Source organism: Microchirus variegatus, assembly GCF_963457635.1.
Source record: "Microchirus variegatus genome assembly, chromosome: 8".
In the NCBI taxonomy this organism is placed as follows: Eukaryota; Metazoa; Chordata; class Actinopteri; order Pleuronectiformes; family Soleidae; genus Microchirus; species Microchirus variegatus.
The window spans coordinates 19999151-20022554 of NC_139809.1; the positions used below are offsets into that span (position 1 = coordinate 19999151).

At 42.1% G+C, this 23404-nt stretch overlaps 1 protein-coding gene across 3 annotated transcripts; it reads left to right on the plus strand.

Moving 5' to 3' along the window:
• The first annotated feature begins 6646 nt into the window (after positions 1-6646).
• LOC310930472 (receptor-interacting serine/threonine-protein kinase 3-like) lies at positions 6647-22931 on the plus strand. Of its 3 annotated transcripts, none has more exons than XM_083893477.1 (12): positions 6647-7181; positions 16668-16842; positions 16947-17286; positions 17369-17517; positions 18765-18814; positions 19084-19239; positions 21477-21559; positions 21696-21753; positions 22163-22224; positions 22343-22382; positions 22475-22717; positions 22803-22931. In XM_083893477.1, exons 2-12 carry the CDS (start codon positions 16688-16690, stop codon positions 22820-22822), a joined length of 1356 nt encoding a protein of 451 aa, XP_083749603.1. In that variant the 5' UTR covers positions 6647-7181; positions 16668-16687; the 3' UTR covers positions 22823-22931. The 3 variants fall into 3 exon arrangements, with proteins under 3 accessions (XP_083749603.1, XP_083749602.1, XP_083749604.1); XM_083893476.1 differs by lacking the exon at positions 6647-7181 and adding an exon at positions 16123-16170; XM_083893478.1 differs by lacking the exon at positions 6647-7181 and adding an exon at positions 16123-16170 and having other exon boundaries at positions 22346-22382.
• Positions 22932-23404: the final 473 nt, after the last annotated feature.

Here is a 23404-nt window from a genome sequence, read left to right on the forward strand (position 1 = left end):
AGGACCGGGTAAAAGTGCTGACAAAGTGAGGACCAGCATTCCCACTTTATAAATCAACACAATTACAAATATCTACTTATGAATGACATCTATAAAGAACTACTGGGTGCAGTACCATACAATGTCTGCAGGTGGAAGTGAGTGAAACACCAAGGCTGGAAAACAGGTTTTTGTATCAAATTGAGGACCTCTGTTAAAAACAGAGTATAGCATGTTTACAACTAAGGAAGTGATTTCAATGAAGACAAAGTGAGGACTGGCCAAAATGTCCTCACTTCGTAAAAATGACCCCATTTTGTTGGTTAAAAACCCTCACTGGTCCTCAGTATGCCGCAAGTACAAGAACACACACACACATGCACGCACGCACTCACACACTACCACAGCTGACTGGGCAGATTCACTGGTAAAGTCAATGTTTTACCTCTGCAGCTCATCAATAGTTAATCAGTCTGCAGTGCAAGTAGCTCAAAAATATTTAAGAGTATGTAGAAATCTAGAATGTAAACATATTACACACATGGACTAAAAACAAACAAACAAACAACATGGAATGTTATATGCACAGGAATAGGATATAGGGAAGTGACTAACTAGCAAGACAGCTAAAGCTAATTAGGTCTGTACGGAGCCCCCGAAGTGACATGAGAAAAAAACTAATTTTTTGAATTATTTTTAAATCTCGAGTTTCAAAGTCGAGATCTCGAGTTTCCAAAAAAATTCTATTCTATTCTATTTAGTTTCCATCAGTTTCAGGGTGGCTGCTGGCTCACTTAAACATTTACATGATGTAATGCAAAGGATATAAATGATTATGTTGCAAAATCGTAACAATACCTGTAAACATGGTGGATCAGCGGTAAAGTGAGTCATCTTTTAACTGGAGGTTGTCGGTTTGATCCCCAGCTCTGCTTGTCTACATGCTGATGTGACCTTGGGCAAGGCACTTAAACTCACTTTTCCCTTGATGGCTGCTATGAATGGGTATAAAATGAGTGAAAGGCAAAACTGGAGTATAAAGTAGCGCTTAGTTGTCATCAAGGCTAAATGCTTTAAATGCTTTGTGCAAACAAATGCAACAAGAGAAATGTCCTCCAAAAGAAAAAAGATTTCCACAAAGATGAATCATATACATCGATAGTAAACACACTGCAAACATAGCAAAACCAAAAACACAGAAAAGCAAAATAAGAATTCCCGAATAGAGAAAGTGCTCCGGGCCTGTAGGGGCGCTGTCGTGCAGCTCTACAATGAAAGTGGGGGTGACACAGGTAAGTGATGGATTGAAGGTGATGAAAATATGTGTTTTTACAACATGTGGCTTCAATCGTTTTCTTTATAATTGAAAAGATAGTTTCTGTAGTCGCAAAAATCACACCTGAAATCTATGAATGGAACTTCATTTCTCTCACGCCACATTTTGATTTTGATTTTTTTCTAAACATCGGTGGGTGATAATGATAATATGCATGTTTGTGTAGGAAACCAGATGACTGTTAACAACTAATCAAAGCATAATGTCGTTCTGTTTTGTCTAACAATTTACTTGTATTCAACAGTTTCAGAAGCTAATTTGTTAGCAATATCAATGGCACATTGGCTGAATTGAGTCAACATTTTAAATCAGTAAGCAAGTTGTTAGTAAGCAAAAAATAAGGCACGTGTGTAATTTAGATGTAAAATAATGTTACACATTTCTATTCCTACACAGACACACACACAGTTATCAGCATGTGGCCATTTGACGACAGGGAACTGAACACAACTATGGTGTGTTTTCTGTTGTGTGTTTTTCCTGCTGCAGCCACTGCACAGCTTTAGTCCGCTGACATCAGCAGAGGCAGCTTCTAACATCACTCACGCATGACTGTTGTGCAATCACACTGCAGTAATAATGCACTGTGAAATTATTATAATAAACCTAGAAATGCACACATAAGCATAAATGATTGAAGTATTGAAGTAGGTGAAAATAAATAAATTGCCAGTTAACGAGACAACAGTAGGACAAGGGTAATGATGAAGTCTGTGCCTGTTCTAATTCATGCTTATCATCCACAGGAGGTAGAAAACTGTCCCGGGCTTAAATTGGCGCAGTGGGATTTTTGAAATGAACTGTCGAGTCTGGCGGGTTTATAAAGGCTTGAGTGTTTGTGATGTGTTTTTGTGCAGCTTGGAGGCAATTGTTTGATTAAATTGCAGCTGCAGTTTAAAGAGCACAGTGGAGAGTTTATGATATGTGAATTTTTTTATACGTATATGCATATGCAAGACACAGATTCAGCCACACACATACACTCTGCTTTCCCCTGTTTGCCAATGTTGCAGGGCATTCATCAATTATCTCAGTATGATGTCATTCTGCTAACCCTCCCCCATGTTTAGCCCTCCGTTTGTACACCGACTGCTCTGTTGCAGTGCACACCACAGCAGGAATAGAAAACCAAACAGGAGCATATGACGTCAAAAAGTGGTGGTTTGATTAGTGCTAAATGAGTCCTCTTGTTTGATCGCACTGAGTCATCTGGTCTCCATCCTCAGTGACAGCATAATTGAATAAAGGACAGTAATGAAGAGGCATGGATGGCAACAAGAAGGGCAATGTGAGGTCATTGTTTTGGAGTTTCTGTTTTGGAGTAACATTTTTACACATCATGGCAAGATGTGCAAGCAACACAATTAGGTGTGAAATGGCATCACCTCCATGAAATCAGATAATCCACTTAGCTTATATGTGTGTGTGTCATACTTGCCTTCAGATGTGTTTGTACAGACCAGAGAAACAACCAAACTGCCAAATGTATGTTGATCAACTGCATTTGCTTAAAGCGGACCTAGACCGGAAGTTCCAATTAACGCTGTTTTTAGTGTGTATCTGCGTCATTACCTTGTTTAAGAAGCCCTGAAGGTTCTAAACAAACAGTTCAGCCACTGCTGAGAACGCTGTGTTTTATTGTAATCTCGGGCTCAGCGAGATCTCTGAAAAAAACCCGGTCCGGTTACGTAAAAGCGGTTCTCCTGAACAGCAGATCATCCTGCTCCGGGCACTAGTCCGGGCACATCCGGTTGCGTACATTGAACCGCAGAAGAAGAATAACGTCCGTTGTGAAGGCCTTTTGACCATAAAAACAAGTTAATGTATGTAAGTAGACCTCCATAGCATATATGTGCAACAGGATCCCTCTATGTGAGCTTTAATTGAAGACCTTAAACAAGGGAACAGTCTTCTGGTTTGCAGGGTGAATCTAACCAGGAAGAAACAATTTATTGAATAGCAACTGGGGGCAATGCCATTAGTTGTGAAAATAACTAAGTTTGAATGGAAGCCTATGGGAATATGATCCTATTTCTCGAGTGAGATGTACAGGTAAGTGGAACACCTGCAAGGCATTGCTGCCAGTCGCATCTCCTCTGGTGCCTGTGGATCAGTCAAGAACCACCATTCACCAACGTTTCACTCCTTTACTCCTGGAAAGTCTCCTGGTGGCAAAGAGCACGCAGCATTCCTCATTCCCAAACCACTGCTGAAAGTTCCGTGGACAGGGAAGCGTGTCGTAGGTTGAGCGGATGAAGAAGCTGAGCCTTGCCTGCAGGATCTTCCACAGGTCTGACCAGGTGATGTTTCCGTTGACAACGCACTCCCATGTTGTCCAGCCTCCCTGTGGTCCCTGTGACACGGCCTTGATCTTGTAGCGCTCTTCCTCAATTATTTTCACCTCTGCCACCACCATCTCCTTCCTCTCTTTGTGGTTGGCCTTGGACCAGAACCGTGGTGCTTCTCCCCACCCGAGCCCTGCTCTTCCTGCCTGGACTCTGCCGACAATCTCTTGGTGTTGCAGACGACTTACGGCTTGGTCGACCTCAGTTTGGACGTTCCACGCCAGCAGACTCTCTCAACTTGAGAGCAAGCATGGTCTTTTCCCGCTTGTAACCCAGACTGATGGATTGCAGCGGCAGCTGGAGGGTGTTTTCCTTCCGAAGAGGCCCATTTCATACAGGCACTGTGGCAGCCCCAACCACTTTCGGATGAATGTGTTGGCTTTTGCATCTGCAGGTCATTGAAGTAGGATGCCATGATGCATGATGTTGAAGGTGCAGGTTTAGGCACCTACCCTGGTGTTCCTAATGGGACGTTCCTTACTGGGTCGCACCTCGAACAGCTGTCTGGCATGCTTAAAGCGGAACTAGACCGGAAGTTCCTATTATCGCTGTTTTTTTTGGTGTGTATCTGCGTCATTACCTTGTTTATGAAGCCTGACGGTTCGAAACAAACAGTTCAGCCATTGCTGAGAACGTTGTGTTTTATTGTAATCTCGGGGCTCAACGAGATCACTGAAAATTCCGTAATAGTTACGTAAGCAGCGGTTCTCCTGAACAACCGATCGTCCTGCTCCGGGCGGTAGTCCGGGCACATCCGGTTGCGTACATTGAACCGCAGAAGAAGAATAACGTCTGTTGTGGAGGTGTTTCACGAGCGACAGTGTCTTCTGACTCTGGGTCTGACTCCGGGTCAAAGTCATAAAAGGGACTGCGGCGGGGAGTCGTGACAAAACTATTTTTAAACACTGTTAAAACAATGTTTTGATAATGAGGAGCAGTGCATCCGCCGTTCCAGAGGGGGGCGCTGCGCTTCTGAGAACGGATGTGCTGGATAGTACTGGCCAATCACAAGACTCTGTCTTCTGGGGGTGAAAGTTCACTCTGAAACATCGCGGCTGAAAAACACTGTCAGAGAAGAGGATTTCTATCGGCTAGTTTACAGAAACTAGGAGGTTTTTGACCATAAAAACAAGTTAATATATGTAAGTAGACCTCCATAACTAACATATATGTGCAACAGGACCACTCTATGTGACCTTTAAAAGGGTCTTTGAAGAAGCTGGCTCGTGCTTTCTGCTTTCTTGTAAAGTACTTATATATAACATGACAGCCACCAAAGAGCAGCTGTCCTTTGATTCGGCTGTTGCTTCCGTTTTAAGCAACTTGATCCACAGAGCTCCCCTGGGCAACAGTCTTTAGATGCAATAACTAGATCGTAATCGCTCCTCGAAAACTACAGCCTTTGCATATGTCATCAGGATCAGTGGTGTTATTATTGGTTGTAGGTCTCTCCAACTGCATAGAGAAATTCCCATCTGCTTCCACTGGTCACACCTCTCGGAAGTGGGAGGTTACTAAATTTCTAGACTCATTCACATGCAATCTCAGTTGAGATACAGTCTGGATTAGCCAGTGTAGTTGATTGCAGTCCCAATTTTAAATTCTTGTTTTAAATCATACATTAGCCCCTTTGAAGTATGGATTTTGTTTTTCTTTTGGTCTCTCCCTCTTTAGGGGTCACCACAGCAGATGACCTGCATATTGAATTTGGCCGAGATTTTTTGCATCATAAAAAGTAAAAAAGTAGTGTGATATCATGATGCAATATTGTGAACAGTTTGTTTTTTCCCCACTTTTTGTTCTCTAGGCCGGCCCCCTAATAACCACAATAGATGCGCATTGACCCCTAGGTCATTTGAGTTTGAGACCCCTGGTTTGGAGTGTCCAATTAACAATGAGCAATGGGGATTGGGTTCCTTTCCCAGGGGTACCCCAGTCCTCAACATGGTGGGGATTCAGTTTGGAATTGGCTGTTTTAAATGTTTCTTCCTCACCAGTATTTTTAACACCTGCCACAACATAATCTTTACCAACAGCATTACCAACTAGGAAGATAACTACCGTTTACAGTAGGAGTGCAGTTTAGAGACAGGCACATTATTTAGTTTAGAAACACTTACATTTGATTATACATTATATAGCGATCAGGATTTAAATAGGTGTCTGTCTTATTCCAGTATATGTGAAGGATAAAGCTAACTGTCAAATCCATGTGACACAGATCTCGGCAGCGAGGCAATAGTTTGCACTGTTGAGGTCAAATGATATCATCTAGTTTGTGATCTGCTCTAATATCAGATGACACCTGCTCTGTGCGTCTTAGCTGCAGACAGACTCTTTATTGATCGTTATATCCTTCGTCAGGCCGGGCAACCCAGAGAGCGAGATAAAATCAAACTCCCCTGCATTTATAAAATGTGCTCCGATGTAATTGAGATGTGAGTATTAAGTGTTTTTGATTTATAATAATAATAATAATAATAAAATAAAAATAAAAAAATCCATTAAGACTCAAGTTATCAATTCTCCACCCAGTGATAATACTTGTGTTTATAATAATAATAATAATAATAATGCATTATATTTAAGGCGCCTTTCAAGACACTCAAGGTCGCCGTACAACAACAAAATAAAAAAAATAAATAAAAATAAAAATAAAAAAATAACAAAAGGTAAGAGCAACGGGTAGAGAGTTGGAGAGTTAGAGGGAGTAGGCCTGTTAAAAAATGTGGGTTTTCAGATGGGATTTGAAGATGGCGAACGAGACAATGTTCCTGATGCCGGGGGGGAGAGAGTTCCATGGCCCCGATGGTGGTCAGACGGGCAGGAGTCGCAATGAGGCTGAAAGATGAGCCAGATCAGTTTGACAGACGAGATCTTCCAGGTCTCGCGATAAATTATCGTGAGGCCTCCTCCTCTTCCGGTGAGACGGGGCTGACTGGAGTAAACAAACCCAGGTGGTGTAGCTTCATTGAGCTGAGAGAAATCATTAAGTTGTTGCCACGTCTCGGTTTGATATAAAAAGTCATACTTGCGGTCGAGGAGCAGGTCATGGAGCAGACGTCCTTTGCTTGTGAGAGAACGGATATTAATTAAACCTACTTTGATGTTGCAACGGTCGTTGGATAAGCTAACGTTAGCCGCCGCTCTGGGAATGCGAGCTAACACACTGTGGTCCACTTTGCGGGTAGAGATTCACGGTCGACGGCGTTTCGTGGACCAAATGGAGTTTAGGCAGTGGAGTCATCAATGTGGAAGCTTCGTCGGGAACCACGGTGGATGTATTTCCGATATGGCAGGCGAGCGATGTCCGGATAGAAGCGCAGCATCGGCAGTTGGATGAAACCGAAGCTGGAGGAGCTCAACAACTGTGTATTGGAGTAGGGCTGATGATGGATTTAATAAGATAGACATAATAGTCCAGAGGAGAACAAGCCTCACAGGCAGGTAAATCCCGCATGATGAGCGAGTGAGAGGCACCAGGAGATAACGGTGGGGAGGAGTAAGAGCGCCACGAACAGGTAAAAGACGTCCATAAAGATAAACACACACGGTGCTAACAGCAGATCGTTTGCAGAGTCAGGACGAAAAAAGTTCAGATAACAGTTAAGATCAGAAAAGGGGAGAAAGGGGGGAGAAAGGGGGAGCCGGAGAGCAGCGGCAGCCAACCGCGCCAGCGTACGCTCAACCGGAAGTGGTTATTACTCTGAAGTGCTCCAGTGCTTATATATCCATTCTTATCTTACTCATTCATGATAATATCAAGATTCTGGTCACAATTCTAACACAATAGCCACCCCCAGTCTCTATGACAGACTAAGAGAGCATTAAACTGGAGCTGGGATGATGTCAGTCTCGGGCAATCACATTAGTTCCAGACTAAATGACCCTAGAGGGGAAATAAAGCACAATTTACTGCATTTATTTGTATCAGTCAAAATAAAAGCATGACAGAAATGGTCTGTCTGTCTGTGGATGTGGGTGATGCAGGTTATTTGCTGTGCTGTCAGAGCGAATCACTTGAAGCAGCGCCCATAATCACTGCAGGAGATAATCACTTATACACCTGAAATATTAATACACACAGAGAGGCAGAAGGCGTGATCAATATTAATTTTGGCTTCCACACAGAGTGCACACACTAAAACTCCACACACGTGCACATGTGCTACATAAATTCATTAATAATTAAGATGGGCTCAAGCTCTGAACAAACCTCTGAGCTTTGAAATCAGTTATCCCACATACATTTAATTCAGTGTGTTATAAATGAAAATCACCCTCAGAAAAGGTTAAACGATCCAGTGTGTGGTTTAAGATCCAAGAAGCTTCAATGGCAGTAAACAGAATATCTTACTCATTGTATGTATTGTTTAATTGTTTTAATGTAAATGTTTCTTGGTCTTCGTATCTTTAGAATATAAATTGGGGAAAGGCCTTGGTTGATGAGACCACCGTCTTGGAGGGTTACCATGAAAATGAAGATTGGCTGTCCCTACATAAACCCAGTCCATCAAACCAATGAAAAAGATGGATGAAAGCGGATTGAGAGAGAGAGAGAAAGTGGGGATTTTTAAAATAACATATAACATCCTTTCTGGTATCTGAAGGCCACCATTGTTCGCTGATGCATCTTGAAAAGGAGGGAGAGTGAGGGATTAGAACATGAGATGTCACTAATTCTTACACAGTGGACATTTGAATTGTTTTACTCTTTTGTCTTGGAGGACCACACATTACAAAAAAAACACCAAAAGAGGTATTGATGTCAACACTTAGTCGTAATTTCTCATTGTCAACAATCAGATGGTAATGCTAAGTTCCATTACCCAGAAGCTGGAACTGGGAGTAACAACACTCGCTACCCAGTCAACGTATTCTCATGAAGGGTTTGTATGAAAACGTACGGAAAAGTATGTACCCCGTTTTTTTGTTCATTATCCTATGAAAATCCAATGATACGAGTATCAAAAAAAGTGAAAAATGTGAGAAAAAAAAATTGTGAAAAACAATCAAACAAGTGCGATTGAAGCCCGAGTGCCGATTATCTTCTGTTTCCTCAGTTATTACGGAGATTTTTCAGGTCTCTGCCTCGTGTTATGGCTACTGTTATGGTTATGGTGACAGGTATGGTTAGGGAAAGGGACAAGGGGATATAGCGCATCGTCCACGGGTCCGTGGTCGAAAATTACGTGCGAAAGCATATGAAATACAAATCTTTCATGAGAATAGGCTGACCCAGTAGCAATACCAGTTAACAACAAAGCTCTAAATAGTCTAAATGTCTGGTTGGTGAAGTTGCTCCAAGTTTCTGAGTTGGACTCTATCAGTATGGTATCAGGCACGTTGTCTTCAATGGCTTCATAGCACCTCCTAAACCTGGGGGCGGGGTCATCATAGCACGACTGCTACAATTTTGTGACAGAGATGTGACAGTGTTATACGCGACGTTCAGCTCTCCCAGGATCCATAGTGCTCTATGCTAATGCAACACGTGTAAAGGTAGAGAAGTCAGGGAACTGAGTTCTTTTTGTTTGCACCATGAGCTCCTGTTCAGGCTGTTGGAGAAACATGGCGACCTCTATAAAGCAAAACCCTTGCCTCAAGTAGCAAGTATAAAATGCTCAATCTACAGTTACTAAAACCACACATTTTTTATGTTAAAGTGACAATATTTATTTTATTTTCAGCAGAAATAAATGGTCACTTTTACTTTTTCTGTTCCATTCCTTTGTGCACTCCTGCCCTCATCACTAACACTTCCCTCTCCCAAGCCTGTCCATCATGTCTTGTTTTCTTTTCCCTCAACACTACTTTTACTGCTTGCCTCTCTCTCCCCAGTGGCGTGCCTGGTTCATTGCCATAGTAACAGACAGTCATGACAGGTGGAGTTAGCAGGTAGTGCAGCGATGCACAACTCCCCCTGGGGCTGCAGAATGCCCCCAACTATAGAATGGGAGAAAGGCAGAACATGCCCTCTTATACAACACTGATCTTTGTAAGTTGTATACATGTCAGTGTTGTCCATGCCAGAGTCTGTATCCTACACTTACTGTAAAACCACATGGCCATTGTTTCACTGTGCAGCTAGAGAGATGAGAAAGAGGAGTTTCTATTGTGCTGGATTCTATACTGATATGAGCCTGGGAATCATCTGCTACAGGCTGCAGCAAAACTGTTCTCTCTGCAATCTGTAATTGAATTGATTTAGTCTCAAACAGGGGAAATGATGCCCTGCTGATCTCTCACGCACACACACAGTACAACCTTTAAACAACTTATTTCCGAACACCACAGATACACACCTTGCTTACAGGTCCATAGGTAATGAGATTTAAATAGCATCTGTTTTCGACATACGCTGACAGCACCATGTCAACCATATAGCTACAATTGCTCCTTCGGGGATTACTGCTACTGCAGTAGTAGAACACGTGGGGGAGTTGGACAAAAGCTTTGTGTTTTCTGAGCTGGATGCAAATGACAACACGTTTTTGTTTTTTTTGTATGAAAAAAAAAAGCAGCTTCTGATCCTCACTAGGAAGTTATCACAGGATGGTAGTCTGTACTGGTAGACTGTAGTAAAAGGGGAGGAGCAAACAGGCACCATTCCTTTTTAATGAGACAACAGTTCACCTCATGCTTTAGTGGTTGCATGGGCAAAATGCTCTGCAGAGAAAGCGGTGTTAAAACAGCACAACGGAGAGAACAAAACATAGACAGCCAGCGGAGAGCAATGCAGAACTCACCATGAGCAAAGACACGGCTGATTCAGGCATGAGTTGCACAGCCATGATGGGATCCTGCTATCACTTCTTGGGGGGGAAAAAGAGGGGATGTTGTCAATTTCCTGGCGAGAGAGACTCCGTTATCCTTTTCTTCTTTCCTCTATGAATATAGCTGGGAATCAGACTCACATCTGTCCCGATGAAGTGTCCTCCCACTTTTGTGCCCTTCACCTCCTCTCTGCTCTTCAGTCAGTGCTGCAAACAGACTCTGGTGCCCAACTGTACAATGCCACAGTATCTGAAGGGTACAGTTTCTGAAAAGCAACCTCCTCTCTTCCACTGCTTTGATCCAAGAGCACACCTTCCTTACTTCTCGTTCACTTTTCAAACACTCCCTGCAGACCCCACACCCACCTCCCTCACCCCAAAGCCCTGTGACACGGGTGCTTTTGGCTCAACGCTCTCCTCCCTCACTCGTTGCCTTCTGCCTCCCAACACAAAGCACATCCAAGACCTGCATGGGAGTCTGTCCAGTCGCTGCGACACAGGATGTAACCTGCATCAGTGATGCTCGCTCCTCCAGTCTGAAGCACTTCTCCAGTGTGGCGGGAAAGCCCAGGCGCTCACCTCTCCTCTCTGAGATCCAGGGCAGAGAGAAAGATTTATATTATTCACCCTGCCTCATATATCATGAGCATGAGACAAGGGCAGAGAGGTAAGCAAATAGAGCAGAGTGTAATAAATGGTTTCAGAAGGACAGACAGAGGATGGGGTAAAAGGAAAAGCCAGGAGGAGAGAGATGTAGTGGAGACAGCAGCCACTGGTGAGAGAGCTCCAGACTGAGCTGAGCGTTAATGAAGGTGGGAGGAGAAGAGGGAGGGCTGAGAGCAATATTAATGCAGAGAGTAAGAGCAGACCGCGCCTACTGATGTCGGCTAAAAAAAAAAAGAAGCAAGGCAGCATGGGATGTGAATAAATACACCTCAGGATGCTTAATGAAGGGAATGTGAGATCAGATTTAAATCTGTGGTAGCTGTCATTTCCAGACACCTTTTTTTTTTTTTTTTTCGTCATTAATTATTTAAACGGAAAAGAGTCTCACCATCGATTTTGCCTTGTGTGCACAGCAGGAACAGCACAGGGCAGAGAGACATGTCATGCAATCACAAGACTGATGACCTATGAACTAGCAGAGTGTCATGAATGATGATTGGTTGGGGTCATACCTGTAGTGTTGCCAGTCCACCGAACAACACGGCAATAATCCATGCCACTGTGATGTGATGGTGAAAATGGTGAAAAAACTGGTTTCAGTTTGAGTCTCGAGTAAGTGGCTTATTGGTGTAATAGCAGACTGGAAGTGACACACATCTTTCTACAATCAGACTCCTTCATTACCTCCACTATGTGGTAATGTGTTCATGTTCAAAAAGTAATAGGTGGATTTCTTCATGTATGGGGGCTATGACCAAACTGAGTAATGGTAAGATTTGTTGGCAATAGGTCATAGGAATCCAGATTCAGGACTTAAAAGAATAAATGTAACCTTGCAAAATATGGGAGTGAATTTACACTCTGGGAAAGCAGGTGTTCTTGGAGTTTTGCGTTGTCTATTTTACAATCTAAACCCATGCATTCAATTTTACCATACTGGTTTATGCTTGTCCAATCGGAAGAAAATATTTTCTGGCATTGCCATCCCATCCATCATAAACAATAGTGTGAAATTGTCATTGTGTGGGTAATTACTTACTTCATTTGTCAGAGTAATCATTTCTGAAATATATGTCACAGATAACACAAAAGATAATGTTAATAGTGCTTGGGCAGGCAAAATACAAAGAGTCTTTATAATAAAACAAAACCATTCCCCCTTTGTCCTCTACATGGGGGTCATAGGAGAGCTGGAGCTCTAGTAGCCAAGCTTTAGTAGCCAAGCTTGACGGTACTACCTCAACCACAACACATGGAGCCTGTGGCAGGGAATCCAGTCTGTCACAAACTACAGGAGGACCACATCAACCACAGACTTCTGGGATGTCACACTCCCAGACAGCCTGAACAACTTCTATGTGAGGTTCGACAGGCTGAATGCAGACACACCCTCAAAAGCCCCCTGTGACCCCACGGACACTGCCTGACACACACACAGGTCCCTACACAGGTGTGTATACCGATATCTTTAACACATCACAGGCATCAGGCTGTAGTCCCCCGTATCTTCAAAACCTCCACCAGCATACCAGTCCCTAAAAGACCAGACACACCCACCCTAAATGACTTCAGGCCAGTGGCACCAGTTGCCATGAAGTCCCTGGAAAAACTAGTCCTCACCCACATCAACAACATGGTTCCAGACACTGTCGACCCCCTCCAGTTTGCCTACCGCCCCAACCGATCAGTGGACGACGCTACCACTATCCGTCCAGGCAGACTGATCGTGAAGTTGGCAGACGTTGGAGTCCCTACTCCCACCTGCAACTAGATCCTGGACTTTCTGACCGAAAGGCCACAGGCAGTGAATATGGGAGGACGGGTGTCTGCTGAGATCAGTGTCAGCACCGGATCACCACAGGGCTGCTGCCTCAGCCCGAAACCCCCACCCTGTACACACATGACTGTGTCTCCACCCAGGAAAGCTCCATCATCATTAAATACACTGATGACACCACCATCCTGGGGCTCATCAAGGGGGGAGACGAGTCAGGATACAGGGCCCTGGTCAACAACATCGTTGTCTATGGAGAGGAGAACGACCTCCTCCCCAACACAGACAAGACAAAGGAATTAATCCTGGATTTTAGGAAGAAACCTCCCCCTCTACAGCCTCTCTTCATTAGTGGGACCGAGGTGGAGCGGACAGACAGCTACAGATTCCTGGGACTGCAGGTCACATCTGACCTGAGCTGGGCTTGTAACACCACAGCCACAGTGAAAAAAGCCCAGCAAAGATTTTACTTCATCAGGCTGCTCAGGAAAGCTGGACTGAACCATCGCCCTCTCACCCTGGCATACAGAGGACTGATCGAGAGCATCCTCACCGCAGGCATCACTGTCTGGTACGGAAACACCACACAGGCAGAGAGGAAGGCTCTGCAGAGAGTCATAAAGACTGCGGAGAGGATTATTGGGACAAAACTTCCAGACTTGGACGCTGTAGGCAGGGGCGATTCTAGAGTCTGTAGGGGCCCTAAGCAAAAATTCCCAGGGGGCCCTTCCAACCAGTGTTCATCACCATTATGTTATAAATAATCTGACACCAACAAAAAGTGTATAATTCAAAACATTATTTTTTTGAAATGAATGAAATAACATGGAAAAACCTTGTAATTAAAAAGTATGTGAAACTATAAATGTAAAGAACAAATAAAATACTGTAATGGATTTTAATACATAACACTGTATAGAACCCACATTATACAACAATATAAATATATAGAACTATAAAATACTGTAAATAACTGAAAAAAAACATAAACTGAGTAAAAAAGATATGCATTACAGTAGTTTGCAGTAATTTGCAGTAAATAATCCTCTTCATTTTCCAACTTGCAGAATGATAACTTCACACAGGTTAACGTGAGGTGGGGCCCCTTTAGGGGGTTAATGAATAATAATAATAAATACACTACAGTACTACAACAAAAGGTCCAAGACCAAATTTGTCTGTAAAGGTTCTCAGTCATCCAGGTCATAGGTCTTCTGTGATTGTATGGCAACTGGACTGAATTTTATAAGCACAGAAAGGACAGTCAACTGTTAAATATACATTTAAAAGAGAATCTATAGAGAAAGACAAAAAAGACAGTGTTTATATCACAAGATCGACAAGTGAACATTGTGTCGTGTCAGGGCAACTAACAGAACAACAGATATCACACAAAAAAAAACAATGTACTAATCTTCACACTTTGTAATAAACAAATACAAATCAACTATTTATCGAATCAAAAATACTGAAACTCTATGATATAATACGCTATCGTGATGCTCAGTTTATGTACAGGGCGGCTAACCACGGCCTCCCTCACAACCTTCAAATGCTTCTCCAAACCAGGGAGAGGGGACTCCACCTAAGGGGGAACTTAGTTCAATCTTGATGACGAGGTCAAAACCTCAGCTACACTGAGAATGTTTAAAAAAAAGTATGTAAACATGATTGTGGCTGGGTACAGGGCGTCCCAACCAGACTGTGGATGAAGTCATGGTCAAATGTCTGTTGACACTATACTGAGATGTTATGATGGTATGCCTTATGTAACATGTGAACGTATAAAGCTGTGTTCCAAAACCGAACCGTTCAAACATTACAACGCTGCCCTAACTTGCAATGGAACTGCTGAGCTGGTCACTGAACGCAATAGACCGGATCTTTTGTACGCGAAAAGTGGGCTCTGATGAACCTGAATGTCCTGGAGGGACATTCCCTGCTGGTTACACTAGAGATGCATGGGGGAAATGGCAAGTCTCATGCCTGGCTGCACTAGACATAGAGGATGTCGAAGATGTGTACATATTCACATTCATGATAATTGGAATGTTATCCTTGGCATGTGGAATGTACATCCTAATTCGGAAGCAGAGAAAGGCCTCCATGGAGCAGCTAGATACGAGGGTGGACATCGCCACGATTAAGAATGCCGTGATGGGGTTGCGCACCGACAACTCCGCAATTCGAGACTGCGTGGTGCAGATGGGAGTGGATGCAGCCAAACGAGATGAGCTGGTGAAACTAAGCGTGGTGAGAGCTATGCGAGAGAGGGATGAATAAATCGGCGGAACCGATGCAACAACTCGAGACTGTGATCGCTCGTGATGGTTCGACAGGGACACATGTACGGCCGTGCATGTAGTCTGTTGACTGCCTTGAGATGAACTGCAGCCTTATGCTATTGTTGCTGCGACGTCAAAAATGTCGAAAGTTAACATGGAAAAAAAAAAAAAAAGGAAAAAAAAAAAAAAAAGAAGAAGTAATAAAATAGTATGGGTAATGGGGGCGGGACTAGATAAGCTTTGCTTCTCCCGCTGTCCCTTTCGGTCATGTGTATGAATGTAAATGCTGATGTATGCAGATGTTGATTACTTGTCATGCCCGAAAATAAACGATTCATTCATTCATTCATTCAAACAAGTTTTTTGTGATCAAAATACATAATTTTTCAGAACTGGCGACAGAAGCTCAGTGGTAAAGCGAGTTTTGGGTTAAATTCCCAGCTCTGCTAATATATATGTCGATATGTCCTTGGGGAAGACACTTAACCCCACTTTGCTCCTGACGGCTGTGCTGGCAGCCTGTGAATGGATATGAAAGATGCACTGCCCATAGATGTGCTGTATGAATGTGTGATTGTATGGGTATCAATGGGTGAATGGCAGAAGCTGCAGTTTAAAGTGGTCAGCAAGACTGAAGAAGTGCCATTTAAGTACAGATTATTCACGATAACTGACAAGATATAACGTTTGGTACTGTGCTGTAGCCACTTGCATTGAATAGATTAAAAGCAATAGACTAAACTACCCGACACATGATCTTTGTATTAAAGATCTAAATAAGGCAACCTACCGTCATCATATGGCATATGGTTGTTACCACTCCAGGAAGTTCTTTTTTTTTTTTAAATATAGAATTAAATAATTCTTTCCTGTCTAAACAAGGCCAGCCCCTCTGCAGCTTCCTGTAGCAGACACGGGAAGCTCAAGCTTGCTTGCTTGCAGGGTTGTTCTGTCACAGCCAGAATAAGTCACACTGAGTGTTGGATTGTTTGGGTGTACCACAAAACAAGTAAGTACAAACCCGAAGAAAACTTTGAAAAAGAAAAAAGGAATAAGATATTTATTGCATTGCATTAGCACAGGATCTGGTGTCAAAATCATAAATCTAGAGCAGACTGGTAACAAAGAAAGATTAGAAGATTTAGAGGGAAGCAATGGCACAGCTACTACATGACTGTACGAGTCTTGTGGGTGCAGGGAGAAGATTTAATGTAGGATTGAGTTTCATGTATGGTGTCCAGTCTATTGAGGGATGGTAGCAGCAAACAGTTGGTGTGAGGACTTCGAGTAAGAGTTGTCCTTTCAGACCTGAGAATTGGGAAAAATGTTGACAGACAGCACACAGAAAGAGGTGCTGCTCTAATGTCTTTGAGACATTAATGTCAGCCAGTACAAACGATTTACAATACAGTGAATGAAACCGTAAAGCTGCTAAACCACTTGTGTTTCTTTCCTTTGTGTGTGTGTTTTTTTTTTTTTTTCTAATCCACCCTATGATTTTAACAGATTTGCAGTCTCGGCAGTAGATGGCGCTGCTGAGCCACACAGCTGAACCAGTGGGCAATGAAAGCCTGGAGAATTGGGAGTTTGTTGATAGGGGGGGGTTTGGCTGCGTCTACAAGGCCAGACACAAGCACTGGGTATTTGATGTGGCCATTAAGCTGCTACGTGATGGTGTTGGGTTAGTGTATAAATATCTGCAAACAATTAATGCCTTCACATCCTGCTATTGTATGTAAATTGTTCAAGATGTTTTTGCTTTCTCTCTATTGTCCACAATTGCAGTACCCTCATGTTCAAGGATAAAGCACTGTTTGCAGAGGTGAATCACATGAACAAGGCCTCCTGTGAGTTTGTACTCAGGGTTTATGGAATTTATGAGGGAATACCACCACTTAGAGAACCGTTTGGAGTCTCCATGCAAAGTGGAATAGTCATGGAGTTCATGGGCAGAGGATCAGTCCAGTCTCTGATACAGGACCTCTCTGGTCATCCTCCATGGCCCCTGACATTCCGCTTGGCCCATCAAGTGGCTTTAGGCATGAACTTTCTCCACTCAAGGAACCTCATTCACCACGACCTGAAACCAAGTAATGTACTGCTGAATGATGACCTTAACGCCAAGGTAGAATGCACTTGTGTTAACGAGTTAATTTTTATTTGGTTTGAAGCTATTGAAGCTAATGGTGTGTGTGCTTGCTCAATAGCTGGCAGATTTTGGTTTGTCCAGAATTTCCACCAGTGCTTTGAATGGCAACGAAAAGACGAGTGGAGAGGTCGGAGGCTCCTACAAGTACATGCCTCCCGAGGCTTTCGAAGCATCGTATGAACCTGTTCGTGCCTTTGACAGATACAGGTAAATATCATTCAATACTATGTCTGTTGAGGTTCGCAGTCATCCAGATCAAGGTCATAGTCATCTTCAGTAGTTAGCTGTCGGCGACTAGACTGGTTTGGGTTGAGTTTGAAGTACGGGGGAAACAGAAAAGTTTAGTTATTTGGCATAAACATCCACCTTTTCAGGTTGGGTGAGGATTCAGTTGGACAAATGTCCTGCGTCTCTGACTGAGTTGTGTTGTTATCCCTTTTCCTCAGAGTCAAATCTTTAGGAGTTATTGCCTCTTGACTGTCGTTTTGCTAATTTCCCGCTCTGCCTTCCCTTACCTTTGGTGTGATGTCATGTCTGGGCCTTTTCAAACTTAAGATCACCTTTAGACCATTCGCGTTGTACTAACTACTGAAGATTCAATACAATATGGTGCAAAACCATAGAGTGTGTATAAAAATTGATTTAGTCTTCCAGTTCAAAACAAAATGAGAATCCTCAAGATTTGCCTTTGCCATATCAAAGTTCACGTTTCCTGCAATCGGACAAAAGGAAAATGTTTACTGACATTATAAATCAACTGAGAAGTAGAAGTTCATTCATCCAATCAAACCAAGTTATTTTTAATAACCGGATAATTGTAACAGTAAAATAACACTTAGTTTTGATCTCTCTCATGTCAACAGATAATCGGTTGACAACTGAAAAGTGACATACAATTGACTGCAAGACTTTATTTGTAACCCTAACCCTATACACAAGCACCTTTTTACTTTAAATACTATTTTTGCAGTGTTATTAATCATCTGTCTGCTAGTTCTCTGTAAACTGTGTCCGCATCTTATGAGTTGACTATCTACTTCTGATTAGTCTGTCACTTGAAAGTCAACAGGATCACGTCAACATACGATCACAAGTATGATCAATTCATAGTTGACAGATTATTGTCAAGTAAACATTTAATCATAGATTAGTTGACATTTAGTTGTTGATCTGTTAGTTGACAACCAGACTATTAGTATAGGGAAACTACACTTGGATATTGTGTGTCATGACCATCTAATTGTACAGTGTACAACAGCTGAGATCAGTATTAAGAAAAAAAAAAACGTACGTTGACCTGATAATGAATACCTTTTGATTATGAGTCAATCATGGACTAAAATATAGTGATATCATCCTACTTCATAGGCACCACACAAACTGGAATTCTACATACATTTTACATATAGTCTATGTGCTAAACTTGTAATATAAATGTGTCCTTTTTTCATCAGCTATGGTATCCTTCTCTGGTCTATTGTTACGGGGAAAGAGCCCTATCCATGTATGTATAAATCTTGTTTTATTATCTTACCATTTATCTCCTCTTCTGTTTGCACAGTAATTACCGTTTCCTCTTGAGGAATCTTTGTGATGACACAAAGATGCATGTATATATTATAGCAACAAACAGAAATAACAAAAGGTTTAACAGTATAAAGTGCCACTGAGGATTGCACTATATATTAAGTCTAGATAATTTGCACATTTTCCATTTATATAATGTTGAAAAATGACACCTAAATGTACAAACTGTATTTGTGTTATATACAGCTGCTCAAAGCAGTCTTGTGGCCCTGAAGATCCCTGATGGACAGAGACCCCCCCTCAAGGACATTAACCAGGGGGAAGCAGAAGGATTAAAAGAGCTGGTTGACCTCATGGAGATGTCCTGGGATAAGAATCCATTGAAGAGGCCCAGCTTTAAAGGTATGCATTTGCTATGCTGATAAAAATGTTTTATGTTCCCATATTAGAGCATTAGCTACAGTTAAATGGGCGTGAGGATTTTTTTATCTATCAATTGGACATTGACGGTGCTTTCACACCTACAGCATTTGGTGCGCAACAAATGCGTTTGGTCCCTCGGTTCCGTTCGTTTGTGTAGGTGTGAATGTAATCTCGGTACTTTGGTGCGCATCAAAGGACCGCTTTAGCCGCTCTACTATGGTACGGTTCGTCTGGTGTGAAACCAAACTATACCAGCAACCAGACTAAATGCATTATAGATATGAGATGAGATACGGGATTACCCCGAATCGAGCGTGTCAACCCAACACAGCGAGTATAAATTCCTCCATGCGCTACGAGCCATCCTCCTAGACTGGTGATTCCATTATTTTTGCCAGGGGTTGTAGAGAGATACAGCACCACCTATGGAAGCAGAGTCATGCGGCCTATAAATCGATTTTCTCCTCTATGTATACTCGGACTCTGCAAGTTGTCCGATTACCTGTCTTAGTCGGATTTCGGCCTTAGCTGGATTGTAGTGTGCATGTAAACATAGTGACTTACTGCAATGTATATACAGTACATGTGGAAGCAAATGTGTGCCTTTATCCAAATGAAAATGCATTAACAGAAATGCTTTTTCATTTTCAAAATGTAGCTGCATTTTTTGACTAATACTAAAAATAAAATGAATAATCAATATTCCAAACTGCATTTTCATTTTCAACTTCTAGACTGCTTTTTCTGTGCCCTAATTAAAAGACAAAGCAAACAGAGAATTTTTTTTGTCTTCATGTTTGCCGCAAAAAGTGTCTCTAGTTCAAATGAGTTTGCAATACGGAGCCGCGCAGGATAGTGACGTCAGTGGCCACGCCCCTTGTTCTTACAATCATGCTGAGCAAAGATATGTAAATTATAGAGGTCTTACGGCGGAGTGTCCATGCGTGATATTTCCAGACTGCAGACTGACTGATTGACCAGAGTGCCATCAGAAAAGTCTTACACAACTGTATAGATCAGTTAAAACTACCGTAACAATCCCAAAAACGTGGGTTAATCTCCAACAATTACGGGGGGAAACGTCTAAAATCTAAATATTTAAGGAGTCTGTTGTGTTTAGGAACAGCACCGCTGATTGCGACCGGCTGCATAGACACTGCAGCTGCGTGTGTTTGTGTCACACAGAGTCTGTGCGCCAGAGAACTCCGGCAGTTGATCGGTTAAAGCTGACCTAGACCGGAAGTTCCAATTAACGCTGTTTTTTAGTGTGTATCTGCGTCATTACCTTGTTTAAGAAGCCCTGAAGGTTCTAAACAAACATTTCAGCTACTGCCGAGAACGCTGTGTTTTATTGTAATCTCGGGCTCAGCGAGATCTCTGAAAAAACCCGGTCCGGTTACGTAAACAACGGTTCTCCTGAACAGCAGATCCTCCTGCTCCAGGCACTAGTCCGGGCACATCCGATTGCGTACATTGAACCGCAGAAGAAGAATAACGTCCGTTGTGGAGGTGTTTCACGAGCGACAGTGTCTTCTGACTCTGGGTCTGACTCCGGGTCAAAGTCATAAATGGGACTGCGGCGGGGAGTCGTGAAGAAGCTATTTTTAAACATTGTTAAAACAATGTTTTGATAATGAGTAGCAGTGCATCCACCGTCCCAGAGGGGGGAGCTGTGCTTCTGAGAGCGGGTGTACTTCTGGGTACTGGCCAATCACAAGACTCTGTCTTCTGGGTGAGAGAGTTGAGTCTCAAATCTCGCGGCTGGGAAACAGCGTCAGAAAAGAGGATTTCTATCAGCTCGTTTACAGCAACTAGGAGGTTTTTGACCATAAAAACAAGTTAATGTATGTAAGTAGACCTCCATAACTAACATATATGTGCAACAGGACCACCCTAGGTCTGCTTTAAAACTACTTTAACAATCCTAAAAACGTGGGTTAATTTCAATTACCGGGTAAATGTCTGACATTTCAATATCCGCGATGGTCCTCCACTCGTTTGTGTGGCTGTGTGTAGCAGAGCCAGAAGGCGGCGAGAACAGAGTGGGGAGCGGCTAGTGACGTCACTATCCTGCGCCCCTCCGTATTGCCAACTCATTTGAATTATTAGCCACTTTTTTTGCGCCGAACATGAAAACGAAAAAGCATTTCTCTGTTTGCTTTGTCTTGCTTCCATACATGTATGTCCTCTAAAATGGTCATTGCTTTATGTTTCAGAATGCCTTGAGGTCACTGACACAGTTTTCTCAAAGCACAAGGAGGAAATTCATGCAGCAGTTCAACACGTCTTGAGGACTTTGGTACAACTCATGAATTCACTTTCAAAAAAATTAGATATAGTTCTGAAAAATAACTTGTCACTGTATAATTTATGGGCAAACACTTCTCCAATTGGTCCATGTCTTTCTCCCATGTATAATATTTTCTCACCTGCAGTCAAAAATAAGTAATCAACATTCAAGTGTGCCATCCCATTGCTTTCATCAGACAACAGGTACTTTGTATACTCTCTGTGGGTCACATAGGTTTAATCTCTTAAAGGGATACTTCACCGATTTGAATGTGGCTTTGTACTGCTAGAATAGCAGTAGTATTTTTTTTTTTTTAAATGTGCTTCCCTCCCTCAGTTTTTCCCTGACTTGTAAAAAAATCTGTTTTCCCTTATCCAAATGTGCCCTACTGTGATGCAAAACCTGTCATTTGACTCACAGTAGGGCACATTTGGATAAGGGAACACAGATTTTTTTACAAGTCAGGGAAAAACTGAGGGAGGGAAGCACATTTTCTAAAAAATACTACTGCTATTCTAGCAATACGAAGCCACATTCAAATCGGTGAAGTATCCCTTTAATTGTTTACATTTTATAATAAATCATCTGATGTGGATGTTTATTTCCTTTCAGAACAATCAAAGTCACATGTGGATGGAGCCAGATTTAGAAAAAGTGAAATGGCTTCATCACAGGTATACTTTGCATTTACATCACTGTCTGATGACTTCAACAATTGATATCATGCTGTAACTAATTGCCAGCTGTCAAAGGATTAAATTCATATATACATTTTTTTTTTACTTTCACAAGCAGAACCATTCTACCAAAACAATGAGTGACAGAGATAAAGGTGAGCATCCGTGTCAGTGAACTGGCACATTCATTTCCAATTTATTTACACTTGTCATGCTCGTGCTCTAATTCCCGCTCATTGTCAAACAGCAAAGTTTGTGGACGACAACAGAGCGCAGCTAATTCGACACGTTTCCGAGGTGATGGCGATCGTGGAAGAGCTCGGGAGCATGGTCCACGTGGAAACTTACTCGGTGATCAAAGCGGAACAGACGAGCCATGAGAAAATGAGGGCCCTCTTTCACAGGACGTTTCGTTCGGGAGGGGTAACTGTCAAAGCTGCCTTCTACACTGCCCTCAAAAGACATCACCCCGAACTGGTTGAGAGGCTTGGTGAGATTTGCTCCCAGTTTTGTCAACATTTAACAAAATACAAGTTCTTAAAATTATAAATTTCTTTTTTTTTTTTTTCTATCAGGTGGATACCTTGAAAGCTAATGTGGCTGCTCTCTGCATCAAGGAATCCTGTGCCTCAGAAACTTCATTTCAATTCAGAGTGCCAAATCAAATATGTGATCCGCTGTGGGGACGAGTGAGGGAGAAGCAGAAATAAAATAATATTATATATATAATATTATTTTATTTATATATATATATATACATATATATATATATACATATATATATATATATATATATATATATACATATATATATATATATATATATATATATATATATATATATATATATATGTATTAGAGGTGGAAACAATTCAAATAAACATACTTTACTTCATCTCTTCATCATCATTATCTGCTTTTCTTTAAACGTAATTAAGAACACTTTACATCAGGGATTAAAGTAACACTTTATATTTATATTTAACCAAGTAATATTTCTGTTACCATATATTTACTGGGTAAATAGCTAGTAATTGGGGGCTGTAGCTACCTGCTTATTACCAGCTTATAACCCAATAATACACTAAAATTCACCATATAGAAACCATTAAAACTATAAACTGTAATTCATTGCGGGCCACCAGAAATGTTTCTGCGGGCCGCCATTGGCCCCCGG